This window comes from Melopsittacus undulatus, chromosome 5 (assembly GCF_012275295.1).
Source record: "Melopsittacus undulatus isolate bMelUnd1 chromosome 5, bMelUnd1.mat.Z, whole genome shotgun sequence".
NCBI lineage: Eukaryota > Metazoa > Chordata > Aves > Psittaciformes > Psittaculidae > Melopsittacus > Melopsittacus undulatus.
Genome location: NC_047531.1, coordinates 6385536 through 6406272, shown reverse-complemented (window position 1 = coordinate 6406272; position 20737 = coordinate 6385536). Strand labels below are relative to the sequence as shown.

Below are 20737 nucleotides of genomic sequence, written 5' to 3'. Positions count from 1 at the left end.
CATGACACATCCCGGCTCCCGGTCCAAATATCAGCGTGGATGAGGTCAAGCCTTAATCCCGTTGGATATGGTACAGGCGATGAGACGCGCGTGTCCGCATCAGCACTGGCTCCTCTTGGAGTCACTGGGAAGAAATAGGCACTTTCCAGGGCATGATTCATCCCATCCCGCAGCAAATGCCTAAATTAGGGCAGAGGAATGATCCCAGAAGAGCTGGTTTCAGTGGAGGGAGCTGATCTGCACCATCCCTGGCAGATCCTCATACCAGATAGTGCAGGACGCTGAGATAATTCCCACCAGGATCAAGCTGACACATTAAATCCCATCCCAACCATTAGGTCATGGGCTCAAGGGGCTGGTGTGGAAGTTGTTTAAAGCACTCAACGCTTCATCCTCTTTTGGTATCTCTGGATATTGGATGATCTCAAGGAGATGATGGGATGTGTAAGGATACATCCCTGTCCCACAGGAGGATCCACACTGGGGGTTAATGGTGTGTGTGGGAGCTGGTATGGGATCAGAAGATAATGGGTTAAAACTGGTTTAGATTGGATATAGGGAGGAGTTATCCCTGTGAGAGTGCTGGGACATGGGAATGGGGTGATGGAGAAGCTGTCCCATCCCTGGCAGTGTTCAAGGCCAGGTTGGACACAGGGGCTTGGAGCAGCTGCTCCAGTGGAAGGTGTCCCTGCCTGTGGCAGGGGTTGGAGCTGGAGGAGCTTTAAGGTCCCTTCCAACCCAAACCATTCCATGACCCATTCTGTATCAGAATCCTGGTTTTCCAAGGATTGATCACACATTGGACTCTTCCAGAACCATGGAATCAAGAGCACATGTTACTGATTAACTGGCTTTTCATTGTCACCATGTTCACCTCTACTCCGAGCAGCAGAGGGTTTGGATGCATTGACCTCGGTGCCTGGACAAAGAGAGGGAATTCCATCATCTCATTGGCACCATCACCCCCCAGCACCAAGCCATGGACCCGGCTCGGGTGCTGCTTTCAGCTCCAAATCCCTTTGAGCCCCTAAAGAAACATCTATGGAGGTGAACCCGCGATGGAGAGGGACCAGGAGCCTCCTTTAGGCTGCCCCAGCCCAGCTCTCTCAGCCTGGCTCCAGAGCAGAGCTGCTCCAGCCCTCGCAGCATCTCCATGGCCTCCTCTGCACTCACTCCAACAGCTCCACGTCCCTCTTGTGCTGCTGCCCCAGAGCTCTGAGTCCCTCACCCACCAACCCCAAAGTCAAACCTGGTTCATTCCCAAGGTCTATGGAGCAAACACTGCCCCTAAATCACCTTGTTCCCACAGAACACAGTGAGCAAAGGGGGCTCCAGCACCTCAACCATCCCTTGGTTGTAGGGATGAGCTGTCCGTGTGGTTGCATTCACATCACTGGGATTAAACTGCCTCAGTTTACCCCAACAAGAAACCAACACATTAAGACTGCCCAAACTCACTCCAATGGCTCATTCCTGGTTTATTTGGGAATAAGGCTCCTGAAGGGGAGACCCCAGAGCAGCTCCAGTGCCTAAAGGGGCTGCAGGAAAGCTGGAGAGGGGCTTGGGACAAGGGCCTGTAGGGACAGGCCAAGGGGAATGGCTTGAACCTGCCCAAGAGAGGGGAGACTGAGCTGAGCTCTTAGGCAGAAGCTGTTCCCTGTGAGGGTGCTGAGGCGCTGGCACAGGGTGCCCATAGGAACTGTGCCTTCTTCCCATGACGCCTGTGTGACAAAGCCTGAACCCAGAGCCAGGCCCTTGGCTCCTCCCGGGATCCACGTGGATAAATCCCTGTTCGGATCAGCCCCGTCACTGTGCTGGCACTGGGGGGGGGTTATAAATACCCTCCATGAGCTGTGCCAGGAGGTGCTGAGAGGGGACAAGCACAAGCCCAGCCTGGGAACAGGCGCAGAGCAACCCATGGGACCATGGGATCATGGAATGGGATGATGGGAACTTAAAGCTCCTCCAGTTCCAACCCCTTCCCATGGAGCAGCTGCTCCAAGCCCCTGTGTCCAACCTGGCCTTGGACACTGCCAGGGATGGGGCAGCTTCTCCATCACCCATCCCAGTGTCCCAGCACCCTCACAGGGATAATTCTCCTCTGATTTCCCATCTCAGCCTCCCCTCTTTCAGCTCGAACCCATTCCCTGCTGTGTTCCAGAGCCTGGGGGTGTCGGAGGAGCCAAACTCCTGCTGCCCGGAGCCGGGATGAGTGCAGGCTTTAATATAGCCATGAGCAGCACATCCCGGAGTCAGCGCCCGGGGGGTATAGGAATGCCCCAGCTAATCCCGACGGCTATTTAGGGAAGCAGAGCAGAACGAGGCCTTTTACACAGCACCCTGGCATTCCTCCACGTCCCGCCTGGCTGCATTCCCAGCCCGGCACCCGCTCCTTCCCCGCCGCTCCGGGACCAAACCCGGATGGATCCGGGATGCAGGGGACCGGGCAGAGCTGTGCCCTCAGCCCACAGCACTAACATCCATGGGGATGGGTGAGGAGCGAGGCCTCAACCCCGCTCGGAGCAGTGGGATGATCCTTCGGGAAGGCATTCGGAGCCGGTGATGTCAGGGAGCAGCAATGCGAGGGAGCTGCCAACGCGCTGCTGGAGCCCCGGGAGCGCCGCTTCCACAGGGAGAAATGTCCTTGTCCATGCACGGAGCCGTAACCGGGCACCGGAGTGGGGCTCCGGATGGGGAATGAGGGTGGGAATGATGCTTCCAGCTCATCCCTGCTCCCATTGGGAGTGGGGTGTGTGCCAGAGGGGTACTGAACCCCCCAAACCCCTCCTGCTTCCCATCCCAAACAGCTGCTGCAGGCACAGTGGAGGGAGGCACACAATGAGTGTGAAATGCCTGAAACTTGGATCAGGATTTGTTTTCCTGGGCTTTTTTTAAGGAATAAAGGGGTTTTGTGCTCTTGACCTTGTCCCCTCCATTGGGATGTGTCCTCTTCCCGATGCTGTTGAATGAAGCTGCCTTCCCGTGCTCCGGGGTGTTGGATTTTCCCATCCCCTGGCTCTCTGCTGAATCAGGGATCTTAAGCCAAAGCCAATAGAGAAAACAGGGAATTCCTGTTTCCGGAGCAGATTGATTGAATTAAAGCCATTTAAATCATTCCAGTGAATCTCCAGCTAAATCCTCCAATGAATCCCAGCCTTAATCGTGGTGTTTGCTTGTTTTAATCAGTTCCTTATGGATACTAACAGCGAGCAGCCACCGGGATGTACCCACATCCCAATGCAAGGGATTGGGATCCCTGAGGCCAACCATGTGTCCCCAAAGGGGCCATCCCAATGCTGCAGGATACCCTGGACTCAATCCATGGATCCCTCCTCCACCTCTGAGCCAAAGCAGAGCTGATCCAGTCTCCCTCTCCTGGAAAACCAGGATATTTCTGCATCGTGTCAGTCTCTCAAGCACACAACACCCTTACGGAGCTCTTTGCTATGGTACTTCCATGTTATCCCTCCAAAGGGAATGCAGCAGCATCCCAATGGCACAGGGGGTCGGGTGCTGGTGCCTACCACATGGGGACCCCTCTTGGTGCTTCCTGACTGAGCTCATCCCTTAAATCAGCGCCGGGATCCGGCCTTTGGATGGGCTCAGCCGCCGGGAGTTAAACACCAGCAGCTCCTGCCCATAAAAAGGAAAGGGCTTTGGGCTTGGAATCACGGAGCCGCGCACGCAAGCAGTGGGGAATGCTCCCGAAGGATGGGTGCTGGGAGAAGGGACATGGCACCAGCCCCACAGAGGGGCTTCATCCCTGCCCCCCGAGGGGGAAACACGCACAGAGCTTCCCTCTGTGTGTTTCCATTCCTTGGGAACATGGTCCTGCTGCCCTACATGCATCCCGGACCTGGGGTTAGCACTATGGAAGTGCTGGTGTCCATCAGGTGGGCCACAGATTCCTGCCTATCTCATGGCACTGGGGCAGAGCTGCTCCAGTCAAGGCATAGCCCAAACTGAGGGTCCCTGGGAGCTGATGGGACATTCCCTCCTGGAATGGGGTGAGGAAATCAGGATCAGGACACCAAATCACCTCCAGAATCAGCATTGGGACCCCGGAGGAGCATGAATGGGGGGAAGGAAAAATGGGAAGTCATTCCCATTGGAAAGGCACATGTTCCCTGGCAGTGCTCAAGGCCAGGTTGGACACAGGGGCTTGGAGCAGCTGCTCCAGTGGAAGGGGTCCCTGCCTGTGGCAGGGGTTGGAGCTGGATGAGCTTTAAGGTCCCTTCCAACCCAAACCATTGTGTGATCCTTCCTTTCCTCATCTCCTCCATTCACCACCCATAACACCCTCAACCACTCCCGATGTCCCCAGGATCCATCCTTCTGTCCACCCTTATGTTGATCTCCACCAGTCTGACAGCACGGAGCAGGACAGCCACCTGGGAGCAGGCCCGGGCCAGGATGTCCATGAGGGGATCCCCCAGGTCCCGGAGGCTGCGGAGGAGCCTCAGCAGGAACAGCAGCAGTGGCTGCAGGAGGCTGCTGAACGTGGCCACCAGGAGGGGCTTCAGGACGTGGTCACCAATGGCTGTCACCAGCCCCACCAGCAGCACCTGCAGAGATGGGGTTGGGGTGAAATACTTGGGTTTGGGGGTATCTGGTGGCTTTTGGTGGTGTGGGGACACCGTGAGGAGCAACTTAATGGCAAGGACTTCCCCATTCATCTGAGAGACACTGAGAGGCAAGAATCTCACTATGGGAGAATATGGAGGTAGTTGAAGAACATGAAGCTTCTCCTCCCCAAACTGGAGTGTTTTGACATGGAAATACCCACCAGGAAGGAAGGAGAAGGTTTGTACTCAGGGTGGTCACCACCCTCATCACCTCCTTTTGCCTTGTCCCCACTGAGCCATCCCAGACCAGGCATATCAGTAGTGGGATGGTTCCTGGTTAAGGGACATCACAGGGGGGGTGGAGAGGAAACCTTGTGGGTCAGCCCCAAACATGTATCCCATTGCACCCAACCTGCTCAAGGCCAGGTTGGACACAGGGGCTTGGAGCAGCTGCTCCAGTGGAAGGGGTCCCTGCCTGTGGCAGGGGTTGGAACTGGAGGAGCTTTAAGGTCCCTTCCAACCCAAACCATTCCATGGCTCCATGATTCCTCCATCAACCGTTCTCTGTTTCTGGCCTTGGGGCTTTGGGTTTCTTTGGAGAACAAGCCCATAAACATCACCCTGAGCCTGAGCTTCAACAAGCCACAGATCATCGAGGCAAAGGGATTTATGGATAAAACTCAACAGAGACTCAATGAGACGGAGGAGCCTCCATTGGAAGCTGGAGGGACCAAGTGCTCACCTGGACCACAGATTCCCCAAGGAACCGAACCAGCTCAACCAAGAAGGCAGCAAAGCCGTTGACCAAGAGCCGTGGGATGGTGAAGAATTCCCTCAGCTTCTGCTGAAGCATCTGCTTGGAGCTGTCATGGAGAGAAGGAGACATGAACCCACTGAATGTATGGAGGTCAGGACATCAGCAGTCTGGAGGAGCACTTGGAGGTCATCGAATCCCAGCCTGGTTTGGGTTGGAAGAGACCTTAAAGCTCCTCCAGTTCCAACCCCTGCCACAGACAGGGACCCCTTCCACTGGAGCAGCTGCTCCAAGCCCCTGTGTCCAACCTGGCCTTGAGCACTGCCAGGGATGGGGCAGCCACAGCTTCTCTGGGCATCCTGTTGTCTCACCAGTGGGTACTGGAGCATCTCCCACCCAAGCTGGTTTTGAACCATCCTGGAGGCACCATTCCCAGTGCTGCGGGACCTGGATAACAATGGGATGCCTGGAAAACCCCCTGGAAGAGGTGTTCCTCATCCTGCATCCAGCTCTGGGGCAGCAGCACAAGAGGGATGTGGAGCTGTTGGAGCGAGTGCAGAGGAGGCCATGGAGATGCTGCGAGGGCTGGAGCAGCTCTGCTCTGGAGCCAGGCTGAGAGAGCTGGGCTGGGGCAGCCTGGACAAGAGAAGGCTCCTGAAGGGGAGACCCCAGAGCAGCTCCAGTGCCTAAAGGGATCGTGTTGGACGGGGCTTAGATGGGAAGAAGCCATCAAACCAGAGCTGAGAAGGAGCCAAAGGGGGTGTCTTGTCGCCCTTTAATTAACTGATGATCCAATAACTCCGTGCTCTGAGGCAGCCGCCGCATTCCCGGAGGTGGGAATGCAGCGCGCTCCCTCTCACGGCCGCCGGGAGAGCCTGAACCGAGGTTTCCCCTCCCATGAATACAATCTGGGAAGGGGGATCCGGTGCCGGGTTGGGAGCAGACCACGCTGGTGGGGACAGTTTCGGTTCCCGGCGGACGGGGCGAAGGGGGAAGCGTTTCCTGTGGGATTTCATGCGGATAACCCCAAAATACCTTTTTTTTCCCCCCAAAATAAGTAAACGAAAGTGAACTCTGCACTTCCCGGAGCACGGAGCGGGTGGGACAGGGGGTTCCCGCGGGGAACCCCGCGCCCGTCCCGTTTCCTTCCCCTTTCCCCCTCCCCTCTGCCCGGAAGCCCCTAAAACCACGTGGAAAAGCCCCAGATCCGCACGTCAAACCCGCGGCTCTCCCCACAAGGGGAAGCGCACCCGGCCCCGCACCACGTCACCCCGGGGCCTCCCCCGGACACCCCCGGACCCCCCCGGTACCGGTGCTGGGCTCTGCTGCGGGGGGAACCGGGGGGGTCCCCAGAAGCATCACGCTGACGCCGATGGCGGCGTGGCGCGCCCTGAGCCATGAGGGGGGCGCGCCACGGGCTAAGCCACGCCCACAGCGACAAACCACGCCCACATGGATAAGCCACGCCCACATGGATAAGCCCCGCCCACCGTGCGACCGGAACCGTGCCCACCGCTTGAAAGCACATTCATAAAGCACCCCCAAGCCACGCCCATTGCGTTGCCAGGCAACAGCCCCGCGGGTGGGCGGGGCTAAGGTGGTAAAGGCACGCCCATTGGTGCGTGACGGAGAGCGCAGCCAATGAGAGCAGAGGGAGAGGCCCCGCCCTTGCCCCCCTCGCCGCGCCCACCCGGAAGCGCCGAGGAGCGGCAGCGAACGCGGACGGGAGCGTGGTGAGTCCTGGAGCCGGGTCCGATGTTTGAGCGTTTATGACTGTTTGTGACCGTTTGTGATCGTGTGTGACGGTGTCACTGTGTGTGTCCGTGTGTGTCCGTGTGTCTGTGACCATCTGTGTGACCGTTTGTGACCGTGTATGTCCGTGTGTGACCGTGCAACCATGTGTGTCCGTGTGCGTCCGTGTGTGATCGTGTGTGTCCATGTGTGACCGTGTCACTGTGTGTGTCCGTGTGTGTCCGTGTGCGTCCGTGTGTGACCGTTTGTGATCGTGTGTGTCCGTGTGTGTCCATGTGTGACCGTATCAATGTGTGTGTTAATGTGTGACCGTATCACCGTGTGTGTCCGTGTCTGTGACCGTCTGTGTGGCTGTTTGTGATCATGTCTGTGACTGTGTGCCTGTGTCCATGTCCCATGTCCCAGTCCCATATCCTCATGTCCCCATATCCCATGTCCATGTCCCCATCACCATGTGCTCATACCCCTATGTCCCATGCTCATTTCCCATATTCCACGCCCCATGCCCGGGTATCCCCGTACCCATGTACACCCCGTACCCGCACACCCCCAGCTCCACATCAGTTTCGTTTCTCTGCAGCAGCTGCAGGTTCTGCTTTCGGGTGCTGGGTCACGCGCACACCCACACCCAGGCCATGAGCTGGCCGGAACACAGCGCTCTCACACCAGTTACAGGGCAGAGGGGACTCGGCACCACACACACACACACACACCTCACACACACACATACACCTCACACACACACATACACCTCACACACACACACACCTCACACACACACACACACACCTCACACACACACACACACACCTCACACACACACACACACCTCACACACACACACACACCTCACACACACACACACACCTCACACACACACAGTTCACACACACACACACACACCACACACACACACACCTCACACACACACACCTCACACACACACCTTGCACACACACACATACACCTCACACACACACACCTCACACACACACACCTCACACACACACACACACCTCACACACACACACACACCTCACACACACACACACCTCACACACACACACACCTCACACACACCTCACACACACACACACCTCACACACACACACACACCTCACACACACACACACCTCACACACACACACACCTCACACACACACACACACACCTCACACACACCTCACACACACACACCTCACACACACACACACACACCTCACACACACACACCTCACACACACACACCTCACACACACACACACCTCACACACACACACACCTCACACACACACACACCTCACACACACACACACCTCACACACACACACCTCACACACACACAAACCTCACACACACACACCTCACACACACACACACCTCACACACACACACACCTCACACACACACACCCTCACACACACACACCTCACACACACACACACCTCACACACACCTCACACACCACACACACCTCACACACACACACACACCTCACACACACACACCTCACACACACACACACCTCACACACACACACACCTCACACACACCTCACACACACACACCTCACACACACACACACACCTCACACACACACACCTCACACACACACCTCACACACACACACACCTCACACACACACACACCTCTAACACACACACACACCTCACACACACACACCTCACACACACACACCTCACACACACACACACCTCACACACACACACACACAGTTCACACACACACACACCTCACACACACACACACCTCACACACACCACACCTCACACACACACACACCTCACACACACACACCTCACACACACACAGTTCACACACACACACACCTCACACACACACACACCTCACACACACACACCTCACACACACACACACCTCACACACACACACCTCACACACACACACACCTCACACACACACACCTCACACACACACACACACCTCACACACACACACACCTCACACACACACACACCACACACACACACACCTCACACACACACACCTCACACACACACCTTGCACACACACACATACACCTCACACACACACACCTCACACACACACACCTCACACACACACACACCTCACACACACACACCTCACACACACACACACCTCACACACACACACACACACCTCACACACCACACCTCACACACACACACACACCTCACACACACACACACACCTCACACACACACAGTTCACACACACACACCTCACACACACACACACCTCACACACACACACCTCACACACACACACACCTCACACACCTCACACACCCCACACACACTCACACACACACACACCTCACACACACACCTCACACACACACCTCACACACACACCCACACACCTACACACACACACACACCTACACACGCACACACACCATCACCACACACACAATCCACCAGCACACCCCACACACCACACCTCACCACACAACCCACACCTCACACACACACACACCTCACACCCACACACACTCACACAACCACACCGCACACACACCACACCAACACTCACACCACACACACCTACCACACACACACACTACACAACACACACAACCTCCACACAGCACACCTCAACCCACCACACCGCACACACAAGAAGCACACACCTCACCACACCACACCCCACCTCACACACAACACTCCCCACCACACATCACACACCTCACACACACACACACACCTCACACCACACACACACACCTCACACACACACACAAACCTCACACACACACACCTCACACACACACACACCACACACACACACACCACACACACACCACACCTCACACACACACACACCTCACACACACACACCCCTCACACACACACACACCACACACACCACACACACACCACACACACACACACACAACACACCTCACACACACCACTCACACACACACACCTCACACACACACACACACCTCACACACACACACACCTCACACACACACACACCTCACACACACACACCTCACACACACACACACCTCACACACACACACCCCACACACCACACACACACACCTCACACCACACACCTCACACACACACACACACCTCACACACACACACACCTCACACACACACCTCACACACACACCTCACACACACACACAAACCTCACACACACACACACCTCACACACACACACACCTCACACACACACCTCACACACACACACACACACACACCTCACACACACACACACCTCACACACACACACACCTCACACACACACACACCTCACACACACACACCTCACACACACACACAAACCTCACCACACCCACCACACACACACCACATCCATCACCCCCACACCACCCACACCCACACACATCCAACACCACACACCCAACCCACCCACACCATCACACACCCACCACACCCACCCCCACACACACCACCACACCACACAACCACACCACCCACCACCACCCACCCACCACCACACACCACACACACCACCACCGCACCACCACACACACCACCCACACAACCCACCACACACACACACACCACCCCACAACCACACAACACCACACCACCACACACCCACACACCCCACCACCACACCACACCCACCCCACACACCACAACAACCACACACACACACAACCCACCACACACACCCCACCACACCACACACACCACACACCACACCACCATCACACCACACACACCTCACACACACACACACCTCACACACACACACACCTCACACACACACACACCTCACACACACACACACCTCACACACACACCACACACACACACACACACACCACACACACACACCTCACACACACACACCTCACACACCACACCTCACACACACACACACCTCACACACACACACACCTCACACACACACACACACCTCACACACACACACACTCACACACACACACACCTCACACACACACACAAACCTCACACACACACACACACCTCACACACACACACACACCACACACACACACACCTCACACACACACACCTCACACACACACCTCACACAACACACCTCACACACACACACACACCTCACACACACACACACCTCACACACACACACACCTCACACACACACACACCTCACACACACACACACCTCACACCCACACACACCTCACACACACACACACCTCACACACACACACCTCACACACACACACACACCTCACACACACACACCTCACACACACACACACCTCACACACACACCTCACACACACACACACCTCACACACACACACACACACACACACACACACCTCACAGCCAGCTGGGCTCCAGCCCCTCATGTGTCACAAGCCACTTGGGCCTCAGCCGCTTGCACGCAGACACATCACACACACACAGAAATCACACACACACGTGCACACACACACACATGTCATGAGCTGGCAGGGCCTCAGCTCCCCATTCACATGTGTCACAAGTTATCCAGGTCTCACACCCTCACTCCTGTCCCGCAGCTGTGTCCTGTGTCCCTTAGCCCCTGTTATCCTGTATCTGTTATCCCCTGTCCTGTGGCCCTTAGCCTGTGTTATCCCATGTCCCCTATCCCACGTTATGCCATGTTCCTTATCCTACGTTATCCCATGTTCCTTAGCCCATGTTATCCTGTGTTCCTTAGACCGTGTTATCCCATGTCCTGTGTCCCTTTTCCTGTGTTATCCCATGTCCCTTACCCACATTATCCCATATCCTTTACCCCACATTATCCCATGTCCTTACCCACATTATCCCATGTCCCTTACTCCACATTATCCCATGTCCCTTACCTACATTATCCCATGTCCCTTACCCACATTATCCCATATCCCTTACCCACATTATCCCATGTCCCTTACCCCACATTATCCCATATCCCTTACCCACATTATCCCATGTCCCTTACCCCACATTATCCCATATCCCTTACCCACATTATCCCATGTCCCTTACCCACATTATCCCATATCCCTTACCCACATTATCCCATGTCCCTCACCCACATTACCCCATATCCCTTACCCACATTATCCCATGTCCTTACCCACATTATCCCATGTCCCTTACTCCACATTATCCCATGTCCCTTACTCCACATTATCCCATGTCCCTTACCTACATTATCCCATGTCCCTTACCCACATTATCCCATATCCCTTACCCACATTATCCCATGTCCTTACCCACATTATCCCATGTCCCTTACCCACATTATCCCATGTCCTTACCCACATTATCCCATGTCCCTTACCCACATTATCCCATGTCCTTACCCACATTATCCCATGTCCTTACCCACATTATCCCATGTCCCTTACCCACATTATCCCATATCCCTCACCCACATTATCCCATCTCCCTCAGCCCACATTATCCCTCGGGATGAGTGTCCCTCCTCGGCGCGTGCGGCTGCGGCCGTGGCTGGAGGCTCAGGTCAGCAGCCGGCGCTTCCCTGGCCTGCGCTGGCTGGACCCCGGGCGCCGGCGCTTCCGCATCCCATGGAGACACGCGAGCCGCAGCCCCACAGAGCCCCCCGAGCACCACAGCATCTTCAAGGTGAGTGCAATGGGGATGTGGGGTGGGGAGAGGGGACATGGGGGGACAGGGACATGGGTAGTGGAGGGAGATGGGGGGTACATGATGGAGGTGACAGGGGGGCAAGGGGGATGGAGGGTAGGAATGATGGGGTGACATGGGTGATGGGGTGATGATGAGGACAGAGGAGGTGAGGGGATGATGGGGTGACATGGGGAACAGGGAATGGGGTGATAGTGGGAACATAGGATTGGGTGACAAGGAGGATGTGGGGGACACAGGATGGAGGTGATGGGGTGACAAGAGGGACAAGAATGGGGGTGATGTGACGACCATGGGGATGTGGGATGACAGCGAGGGGATGATGAGGAACAGGTGGGAGATGGGGGTGATGCAATGAGAAGGGAACTGGGGCCGGGCCTGCAGGCGCTATGGGGTGACCGTGGGGAGCCAGGCCGGGGGTACAGGCGCTATGGGGTGACCGTGGGGAGCCAGGCCGGGGGTACAGGCGCTATGGGGTGACCGTGGGTCTCGGCAGGCCTGGGCGCAGGAGACGGGTCGGTTCCGGGAGGGGCAGGACGAGCCAGACCCTGCCAAGTGGAAGGCAAACCTGCGCTGTGCGCTCAACAAGAGCCGCGACTTCCGCCTCCTCTTCGACGGCACCAAAGCAGCCCCACTGCGGCCATACAAAGTCTATGAGCTCTGCGACCGGCCCCCCCGCGGCACCGGTAATGGGGGGGACCAGCACCCCATGAGTGCCCCACACCCCATAAAGACCCAGCACCCTGCAGTATCCCAGCACCCCAGGATGCTTCAGTGCCCCATAGGGACCTGACACCCCATGAATCCCCTATGCCACAAGAGGCTCCAGCACCCCAAAAAGCTTCAAGGACCCCACATCCTAGGAGAAGCCCTATTACCCCATAGGACCCCACAAAGCCCCTGCACCCCAAGAGGCAGCATAACCCTATGAAGCTCCAGCAACACACAAGTCCCTGTCACCCCATGAGGTCCCAGCATCCTACAAGTCCCCAGCACCCTGTGGAGCCTCAACACTTCATAAGTCGTTAGCACCCCACAAGTCCCCCTGCACCCCAAAATGCCCCAGTACCCTATAACCCACCTGCACCCTAAGCCCCCACATCCATCTCCCCTTGCAGATGGGGGGCCCGAGGATGACTACGACTATGCTGAGGAGGAGGAAGATGTCAACCAGGTACCTGGTGATGGGGGGTCAGGGTGGGGGGACCCCAAAGTGGGGACACCTCGGGGGGGTTGGGGGTGTCCTTGCACCCCAAATCCCCATAACCACCCATTGTCCCCCTGCAGCTGCAGATGACAGCTCTGAGCATCAGTGGTGAGTGGGGGGGATGGAGGGATGTGGGGAGCACCTATAGGACCATGGTCACCCTCTGACCCCCGCTCTGTGCCCTAGACACCCAACACGGGGGGGACCTGATGCCCCCTTTCAGCAGCGGCTGCCCCATGGGACCCTTCGTGCCACCCCCCCTGGCTGAGGAGCTGGGGAGCACCCATGGGACCCCAGTGGAGCTGGGGGGTGCCCACGGGACCCCCGAGCTGCCCCCCCTGGGGCCACCACCTGCCTGCCCATTGGAGGCACCTCTGGAGCACCCCATCCCCAACCTGCTCATCAGCCCCCACATGCTGCCACGTGAGGATGGGGGGCACTGGGGGGTGGCTATGGGTGGGACTGTCTATAGGGTGGCTGGTTGGAGGTGGATGGTTGCGGGTGTGGGGTAGTTGGATGGAGGTGGCCGTGTGCGTGGGGGTGACCATAGGGTGGCTATGGGGTGGAGAGATGGAGGTGGCTATAAGCATGGGATGGCCATAGGGTGGCTGGTTGTAGGTGGGCATAGGTGTGGGGTGGTTGGATGGAGGTGACCATGAGTGGTGGGTGGCCATGGGGCAGCTGAAGGAGGTGGCCATTGGTGTGGGGTGGCCATGGGTGGAAGGTTGCCATGGCTCGTCTGAAGGCAATAGGCAGGGGGTGGCCATGGGTATGGGGTAGCAGGATGGTGATGGCCATTGGTGTGGGGTGGCCATGGGAGGAAGGTTGCCATGGCTCGTCTGGAGGCAGTAGCCACAGAATGGCCGTGGGTATGGGGTATCTGGATGGAGGTGGCCATAAGTGTGGGGTGGCCATGGGTATGGGGTATCTGGATGGAGGTGGCCATAATTGCACCATAAGGTTGCCATGTGCTGCCTGGAGCCGGTGCCCATGACCCGCTCCCCATTGCTCCCCATTGCTCCCGGCAGTGACAGACCTGGAGCTGCAGTTCCAGTACCGCGGGCGCCAGGCCTGTGTGCTCACCGTCAGCAATGCCCATGGCTGCCGCCTGTTCCACGGCAGCCTGCAGCCCAGCGCCGAGCAGGAGGAGCTGTTCGGGTCACCGGCGCTGGAGCAGGTCCGGTTCCCATCCACTGACACCATCCCCAATGAGAAGCAGCTCCTGTACACGCACCGGCTGTTGGATGCGCTGGATCGAGGCCTCATCCTGGAGCTGCAGGGCCAGGACCTGTTTGCCACGCGGCTGTGCCAGTGCAAGGTGTTCTGGACAGGGCCATGTGCCGCGCACGGCACCGGCCCCAACCCCATCGAGAGGGAGAAGAAGACCAAACTCTTCAGCCTTGAAGGGTTCCTCAATGGTGGGAGGAGAATGGGGCGATGGGAGGATGGGGGGTGGGATGGGGGGACACATGGGGATGGGGTAGGATCAGACTGGGATGAGAGAACACCAGGCAGGACATGGGAATGTGGTGGGACCAGGCTGGGATAGGGGACACCATGAGGCAGGCAGGGACTTGGTGGGACCAGGTTAGGACAATGGGACACTAGGTGGCCCATAGGATGGAGTGGGAACAGACAGGGATGAGGGGACACCAGGCAGCATATGGGGATGTGGTGGGACACCACAGGGCATATAAGGATGTGGTGGGACAAGGTTGAGATGGGGGACAACAGGATGGTGATGGGACCAGTTTGGGATGGGGAACACCAGGCAGCACATAGGGACATGGTGACACCAGTATGCGATGGGGGACGTGAGGTGGCACACGGGGATGTGGTGGGACCACAGTGGGATGGGGAGACACCAAGCAGCATGTGGGAATATGGTGGGACACCACGTGGCACACAGGTGGGGTGGGATCAGGTTGGGATAAGGGACATCAGGCAATATATAGGGACATGGTGGGACCAGGTTGTCATGAAGGACACTGGGGGGATGGTGTTGGGAGCAGCTTCAGACGGAAGACACGAGTCAGCACATGGGGATGTGGTGGGTCCAGGTTGGCATGGGGGACACTATGTGCCACACACAGAGATGTGGTGGGACGAGGCTGGACTGGGGAACACCAGGCGGCACAAAGGGACACGGTGGGACAAGGCTGGGGTAGGAGCACACCATGGAGATGCTGGTGGGACACTAATGGGATGTCCCATCCTGCCCCTCACCACGGTCCCATCTCCTGCAGGCCTCATCCTGTTCCAGAAGGGGCAGACCACAACCCCCCCTCCCTTTGAGATCTTCCTGTGCTTCGGGGAGGAGTGGCCGGACCAGAAGCCCAAGGAGAAGAAGCTGATCACGGTGCAGGTGTGGGGCTGGGGGGACACGGGGTGCGGGGGTACCGGGGTCACACTGTGCTGACCGTGCCGCTGATGCCCCAGGTGGTGCCGGTGGTGGCGCGGCTGTTGCTGGAGATGTTCTCGGGGGAGTTGTCCTGGTCGGCTGACAGCATCCCGCTCCACATCTCCCATCCGGACCTCAAGGACAAGATGGTGGAACAGTTCAAGGAGCTTCACAGGCTTTGGCAGAGCCAGCAGCGCCTGCAACCACCACCAGTGGTGGCACAACCAGCGTCCGGCCCCACTGCCGGGACCTGGGTGCTGCCCCAGTGATGTGGGGGGACACAGGGAGGTGGGAACCACCACTATTAAGGCCTTTGGGGTGGTGACCTCCATCCTGTCACCATCCAGGGCGATGGAGCTGAGCAACCCATCCCGATCCCTTGGATGCTGCCACCTCCTTGGTGCAGCGGGGAGGTGGGATGAGGCCACACTGGACCTGGAACCCCCTCCAGCTGGGGTTGTGGCCACCAGCTCAAGCTCTCCTCAATGAGGACGCTCCCATGAGCTCGGAGAGAAGACCCAGGGCAGGATTTGGGGTTTTCAGTTCTCTTTGTTCCAGGTTTTTTGTGGTTTTTATTGTTCTCGCGATGGCTACAACAGCCCTGGAGGGCCCAGCATGCGCCCCAGCCCCGGCCCCGCGCAGCTCCACCCCGCCACGAAACCCAGAGAACCCCAAATCAAACCAAAGAAAACCCCAAAACAAGAAGAAAAAACCCCAAAATAGAATATATATTTCAAGAGTCTGGCCTGCCTGTGTCTTCTCCAGGAGGTCACCACCAGGCAGGACACGGCAGCACAGGGAGGGCCGAGCCGTGGCCTTCCACTAAACCTACTTTAAACCCTGCCCTTGCCTCAAATAATGCTCAATTCTTGCTTTTCTTGGTCATTTTTTGCTGCTTTGCCAATTTTTTGTGGTGTATCTCCATGGCACAAAGTTCTTCCTCTTCGTGCCCTTCTCCTGAGCAAATCCGTTTCCCTCCGGTTGGTGTTCTGGTGACGGTGGGTTGGTTAAGCTGGTTGTTGAGTTGAGCTGCTCGCCAAGTCCAGTTGGTTGCTCTGTTGGTTGAGTCAGTTGGGTTTGTTGAGTTGACTGGTTGATGTGGTGGTTGAGTTGGCTGGGTTGGTTGACTGAGTCGGTTGGTTGAGTTGGGCTGGTTGGATTGGTTGAGGTTCACCGGTTGAGCGGCTGACTGGGTTGGGGTGGTTGGGTTGAACTGGTTGAGTGGTTGGTTGCTTGGGTTTTCTTCCCCCCTCTCTATTGTTTGGTTTCTCATTTCGGAAGCCGACCTTCAGGAAGCGAATCCGCTGGGATACTCGCGCTGTCCTCCCGCCGGCTACAGGCAGTGGAAGAGCCCCGTGGCCACGATGAACTTTGCTGATGGTGGGACACGTTCTTGGGGTTTTCTTCGTTTCCTGTCTTTGAATTCAAAGACATTCGTGGGCAAGTTGGGAAGAGAAGGGCAAGTCCCTCTTCCCATCTGCCTCTTCCAGGCTGGGACAGCCCCATGGATGTGACCATCACCCACTTGTGGTCCCAGTGGTGGCTCTTACCTGGGAGACAGGCGCCATGCCGGAGCTATCGGAACAGGCGGGTGAAGTCCCTCAGAGCCCAACAGACTTGTCTACATTCCTCACCGCTGCAAGACAACAGGCAGGACATCATGGGGTGACGTTAAGGGGATGTTTGGGAAGTGGGAATGGTGTCCTGCACCCGGCATGGGACATCTTGATGGTACGTGATAGTGACCAGAGGCAGTTTGGCACTGGGATGGTGGGGAATGGCAAATGTTGGATAAAATGGGGTCAAAAGCCCCCATGACCATCACTGGAGGGGACACATAACAAGAACCCAGTTCTGAAGGACTCAGAAGACCAGATAAACCTGCTCAGTGATGGAATGGGTAACACTGTGTCCCTCAAAGCAAGGCTTTGGGAGTGTTCAAGGCCAGCTTGAAGGGGGCTTGGAGCAATCTGCTCTAGTGGAAGGTGTCCCTGCCTGTATCACAGGGCTGGAACTGGATGAGTTTTAAAGTCCCTTCCAGCCCACCCCATATCCCATAACTCTCACCTCGTGACCTGCTTGTGGAAGTCCGTGAGCTGTTTGTGTGTGACCTGGATGGCTCCTCCCGTCGTTTCCTTTGGTAGACCCTTCAGTGAGTTCTCCAGCCAGCGACAGAAGGTCTGTGGGCAGCAGAAGGACATCACTCAGGCTATGGAGCCACATCCAGCTCCTGCATCCCAGTTTGGGGAAGTTTTGGGATCCATCCATGCCCATCACCACCTCCCCACACTGTCCCCTCACCGGCCGGTCGATCTGCATGATCTCCCAGAGCACCTCGGCAACGTCAGGCAGGGTGTAGGGTGGGAGGCAGAAGCAGCACGTGTGCAGGAGCTGGTTGACAAGCTGCTGGCCCAGTTGGTTCATCACCTGGTTGATGAGCTCCTTTCGCACTTCGAAGTCTTCCTCGTGCTGCGGGAGGAAGGAGAAAGGGGGTGAGAAGAGCTGGGGATGGGGACACGGTGCTCCTTGCTTGGTGGCTTGGCTACAGCAGTGGGACAGCCCTCATGGGGGACTACACTGGCAAAGGATGATGAGGATGGCATTCCAGCTCCATGGAGGAAGACCTTCCCCACTGAGGAACACAACTCACATCATTGGCCACCCCGGTGTGGATGAGATCCCGTAGGAACTTCATGACGCTGCAGTTGGCATCCCGGTGATCCAAGGTGGTGGCAGCAATGGCCCATTGTAGGATGGGGATCATCACTTGGCTCCGTAGCAAGGTGACAGGGCTGCGCTGGATGAACCTGGCCAGGCAGAGCACACACAGTCACCACCACCCTGCTCACCCCCAGGAGAAGGCAGGACCTTCTCCCTCTCTATGACTGCCCCCATGGGTGCTTGAGGACCAAGGAGATAGGGTTGGGGTGTCCTGGTGCAGCAGAACATGGTTACCTGGCTGCTAGTCGAAAGAGGTCATCCACGGTGTCAGGGTGGTTCTGAAGGCCGTTGGGTTGCTCTAGGAGTTGGAAGGTAGGGATGCACAGCGCCTAGGACAAGGGTTGTGGGGAACCCATTAGTTGGGATCACACACCAAACTGCTCAGATCTCTGATAGGGAGTCGTCCAGCATGGACCACAACAGAGTGGATCAGGCCCTGGGTTCTCCCAACAGCCACCATTTACATTGGAAATTAGGAATTCCTTCACCCAAAGGGGGTCCAGCATTGAAAGAGGCTGTCCAGAGCAGTGATGGGGTCACCATCCCTGGAAGGGATTAGGAGATGAGTAGATGTGGCACTTGGGGACATGGTTTAGTGGTGGTGGGCTGCAGTGCTGGGTTAATGGTTGGACTCGATGGTCTTACAGGTCTCCTCCACCCTGTCCATGGGGTGGGTGAGGTGGGAACCCACCTGCAGCATGTCGAGCAGCCCCTGCCTGCAGCCTTCCTCCATGCCGTACTCGTCCACCAAGATGCTGCCCAGGTAGAGGAAACAGGAGTGCTGGTGGGCCCTATAGACATTCACCATCTGTGGGGAGACACAGGAGACACTTCATGGTGAGCCATGGGAAGATGAAGCTGTCTGGTTACCTCCAGCATCTCCATGATGTTCCCACCATCTCCCTTGAGAAACTCCAGCTCTTGTTGAGCACCAAGACAACATCCCAGCTTGAAAGACCTTCCCCCAGCCCCATGGGATGGTCTGAAGGACTTGCTCTGGTCTCATCTGGTCCTTCAGAGCATCTCCATTCTGCAGCTCCCAAAGCCAGCACAGCTTCTCCTTGCTTTTCACCCTTCCTTAGCCCCATGGAAGCAGGAAGAAGACACCCAACGCTGGACTGAAGAGTCACCTCTTCAGGGAGCCTCACCATGTGGAGTGTCACACATACCTTCCAAATCACAGCTACACCTACAGGGCTCCAGCCTACAGAGCATCCGTCAGGCAGAGCTCAGCTCTTCCCTGCAGCTTAAAGGCCCTCTCTGCTCCTCAAGGATTGATGTAGGAGCTTCCCAAGACCACCAGCATCTACCACAGCCTGGCCATGCACCACTGCGTGACCAGCTGCCCACATGACCAACTGGAGACTGGTAACAACTGATGCCCCTAAGGGGTTCGTGTTGGGACTAATCCTGTTCAACATCTTTGTCGTGACATGGACAATGGGATCGAGCAGCCTCAGTGAGTTTGTGATGACACCAAGCTGTGTGCTGTGGTCAACACAGTGGCAGGAAGAGATGGGATCCAGAGGGACCTGGACACACTTGAGATGTGGCCAGTACTTGAGCTCAGAACCCCCTGTGTGCTGGGCTGCATCAAAAGGAGTATGAGCAGCAGGTTGAGGGAGGGGATCCTGCCCCTCAGCTCTGTGAGACCTCACTTGCAGCCCTGTGTGCAGCTCTGGTGTCCTCAAAGATAAGAAGGACATG

The 20737-nt window shown here is 57.0% G+C and overlaps 2 protein-coding genes across 3 annotated transcripts in view; one reads left to right on the top strand and one right to left on the bottom strand.

The window, feature by feature from the left end:
• The first annotated feature begins 7014 nt into the window (after window positions 1–7014).
• Window positions 7015–17194, top strand: IRF5 (interferon regulatory factor 5). The gene is made up of 9 exons (XM_034062951.1): window positions 7015–7052; window positions 12489–12680; window positions 13198–13387; window positions 13820–13875; window positions 13989–14016; window positions 14095–14331; window positions 14937–15326; window positions 16155–16273; window positions 16348–17194. Exons 2-9 carry the CDS (start codon window positions 12507–12509, stop codon window positions 16576–16578), a joined length of 1425 nt encoding a protein of 474 aa, XP_033918842.1. The 5' UTR covers window positions 7015–7052; window positions 12489–12506; the 3' UTR covers window positions 16579–17194.
• TNPO3 (transportin 3) overlaps window positions 16858–20737 on the bottom strand; it is a 24124-nt gene continuing 20244 nt past the window's right edge. The window contains exons 17-23 of one of the 2 annotated variants that reach the window (XM_034062950.1): window positions 19722–19838; window positions 19265–19359; window positions 18960–19116; window positions 18611–18778; window positions 18377–18489; window positions 17860–17945; window positions 16858–17721 (exon numbers count right to left, since the gene is read on the bottom strand). In XM_034062950.1, coding sequence (XP_033918841.1) covers window positions 17885–17945; window positions 18377–18489; window positions 18611–18778; window positions 18960–19116; window positions 19265–19359; window positions 19722–19838 — 711 coding nt within the window. In that variant the 3' untranslated portion in view covers window positions 16858–17721; window positions 17860–17884. Of the gene's footprint in view, window positions 17726–17859; window positions 17946–18376; window positions 18490–18610; window positions 18779–18959; window positions 19117–19264; window positions 19360–19721; window positions 19839–20737 lie in introns of both variants that reach the window. The other variant, XM_034062949.1, reaches the window with a different exon arrangement.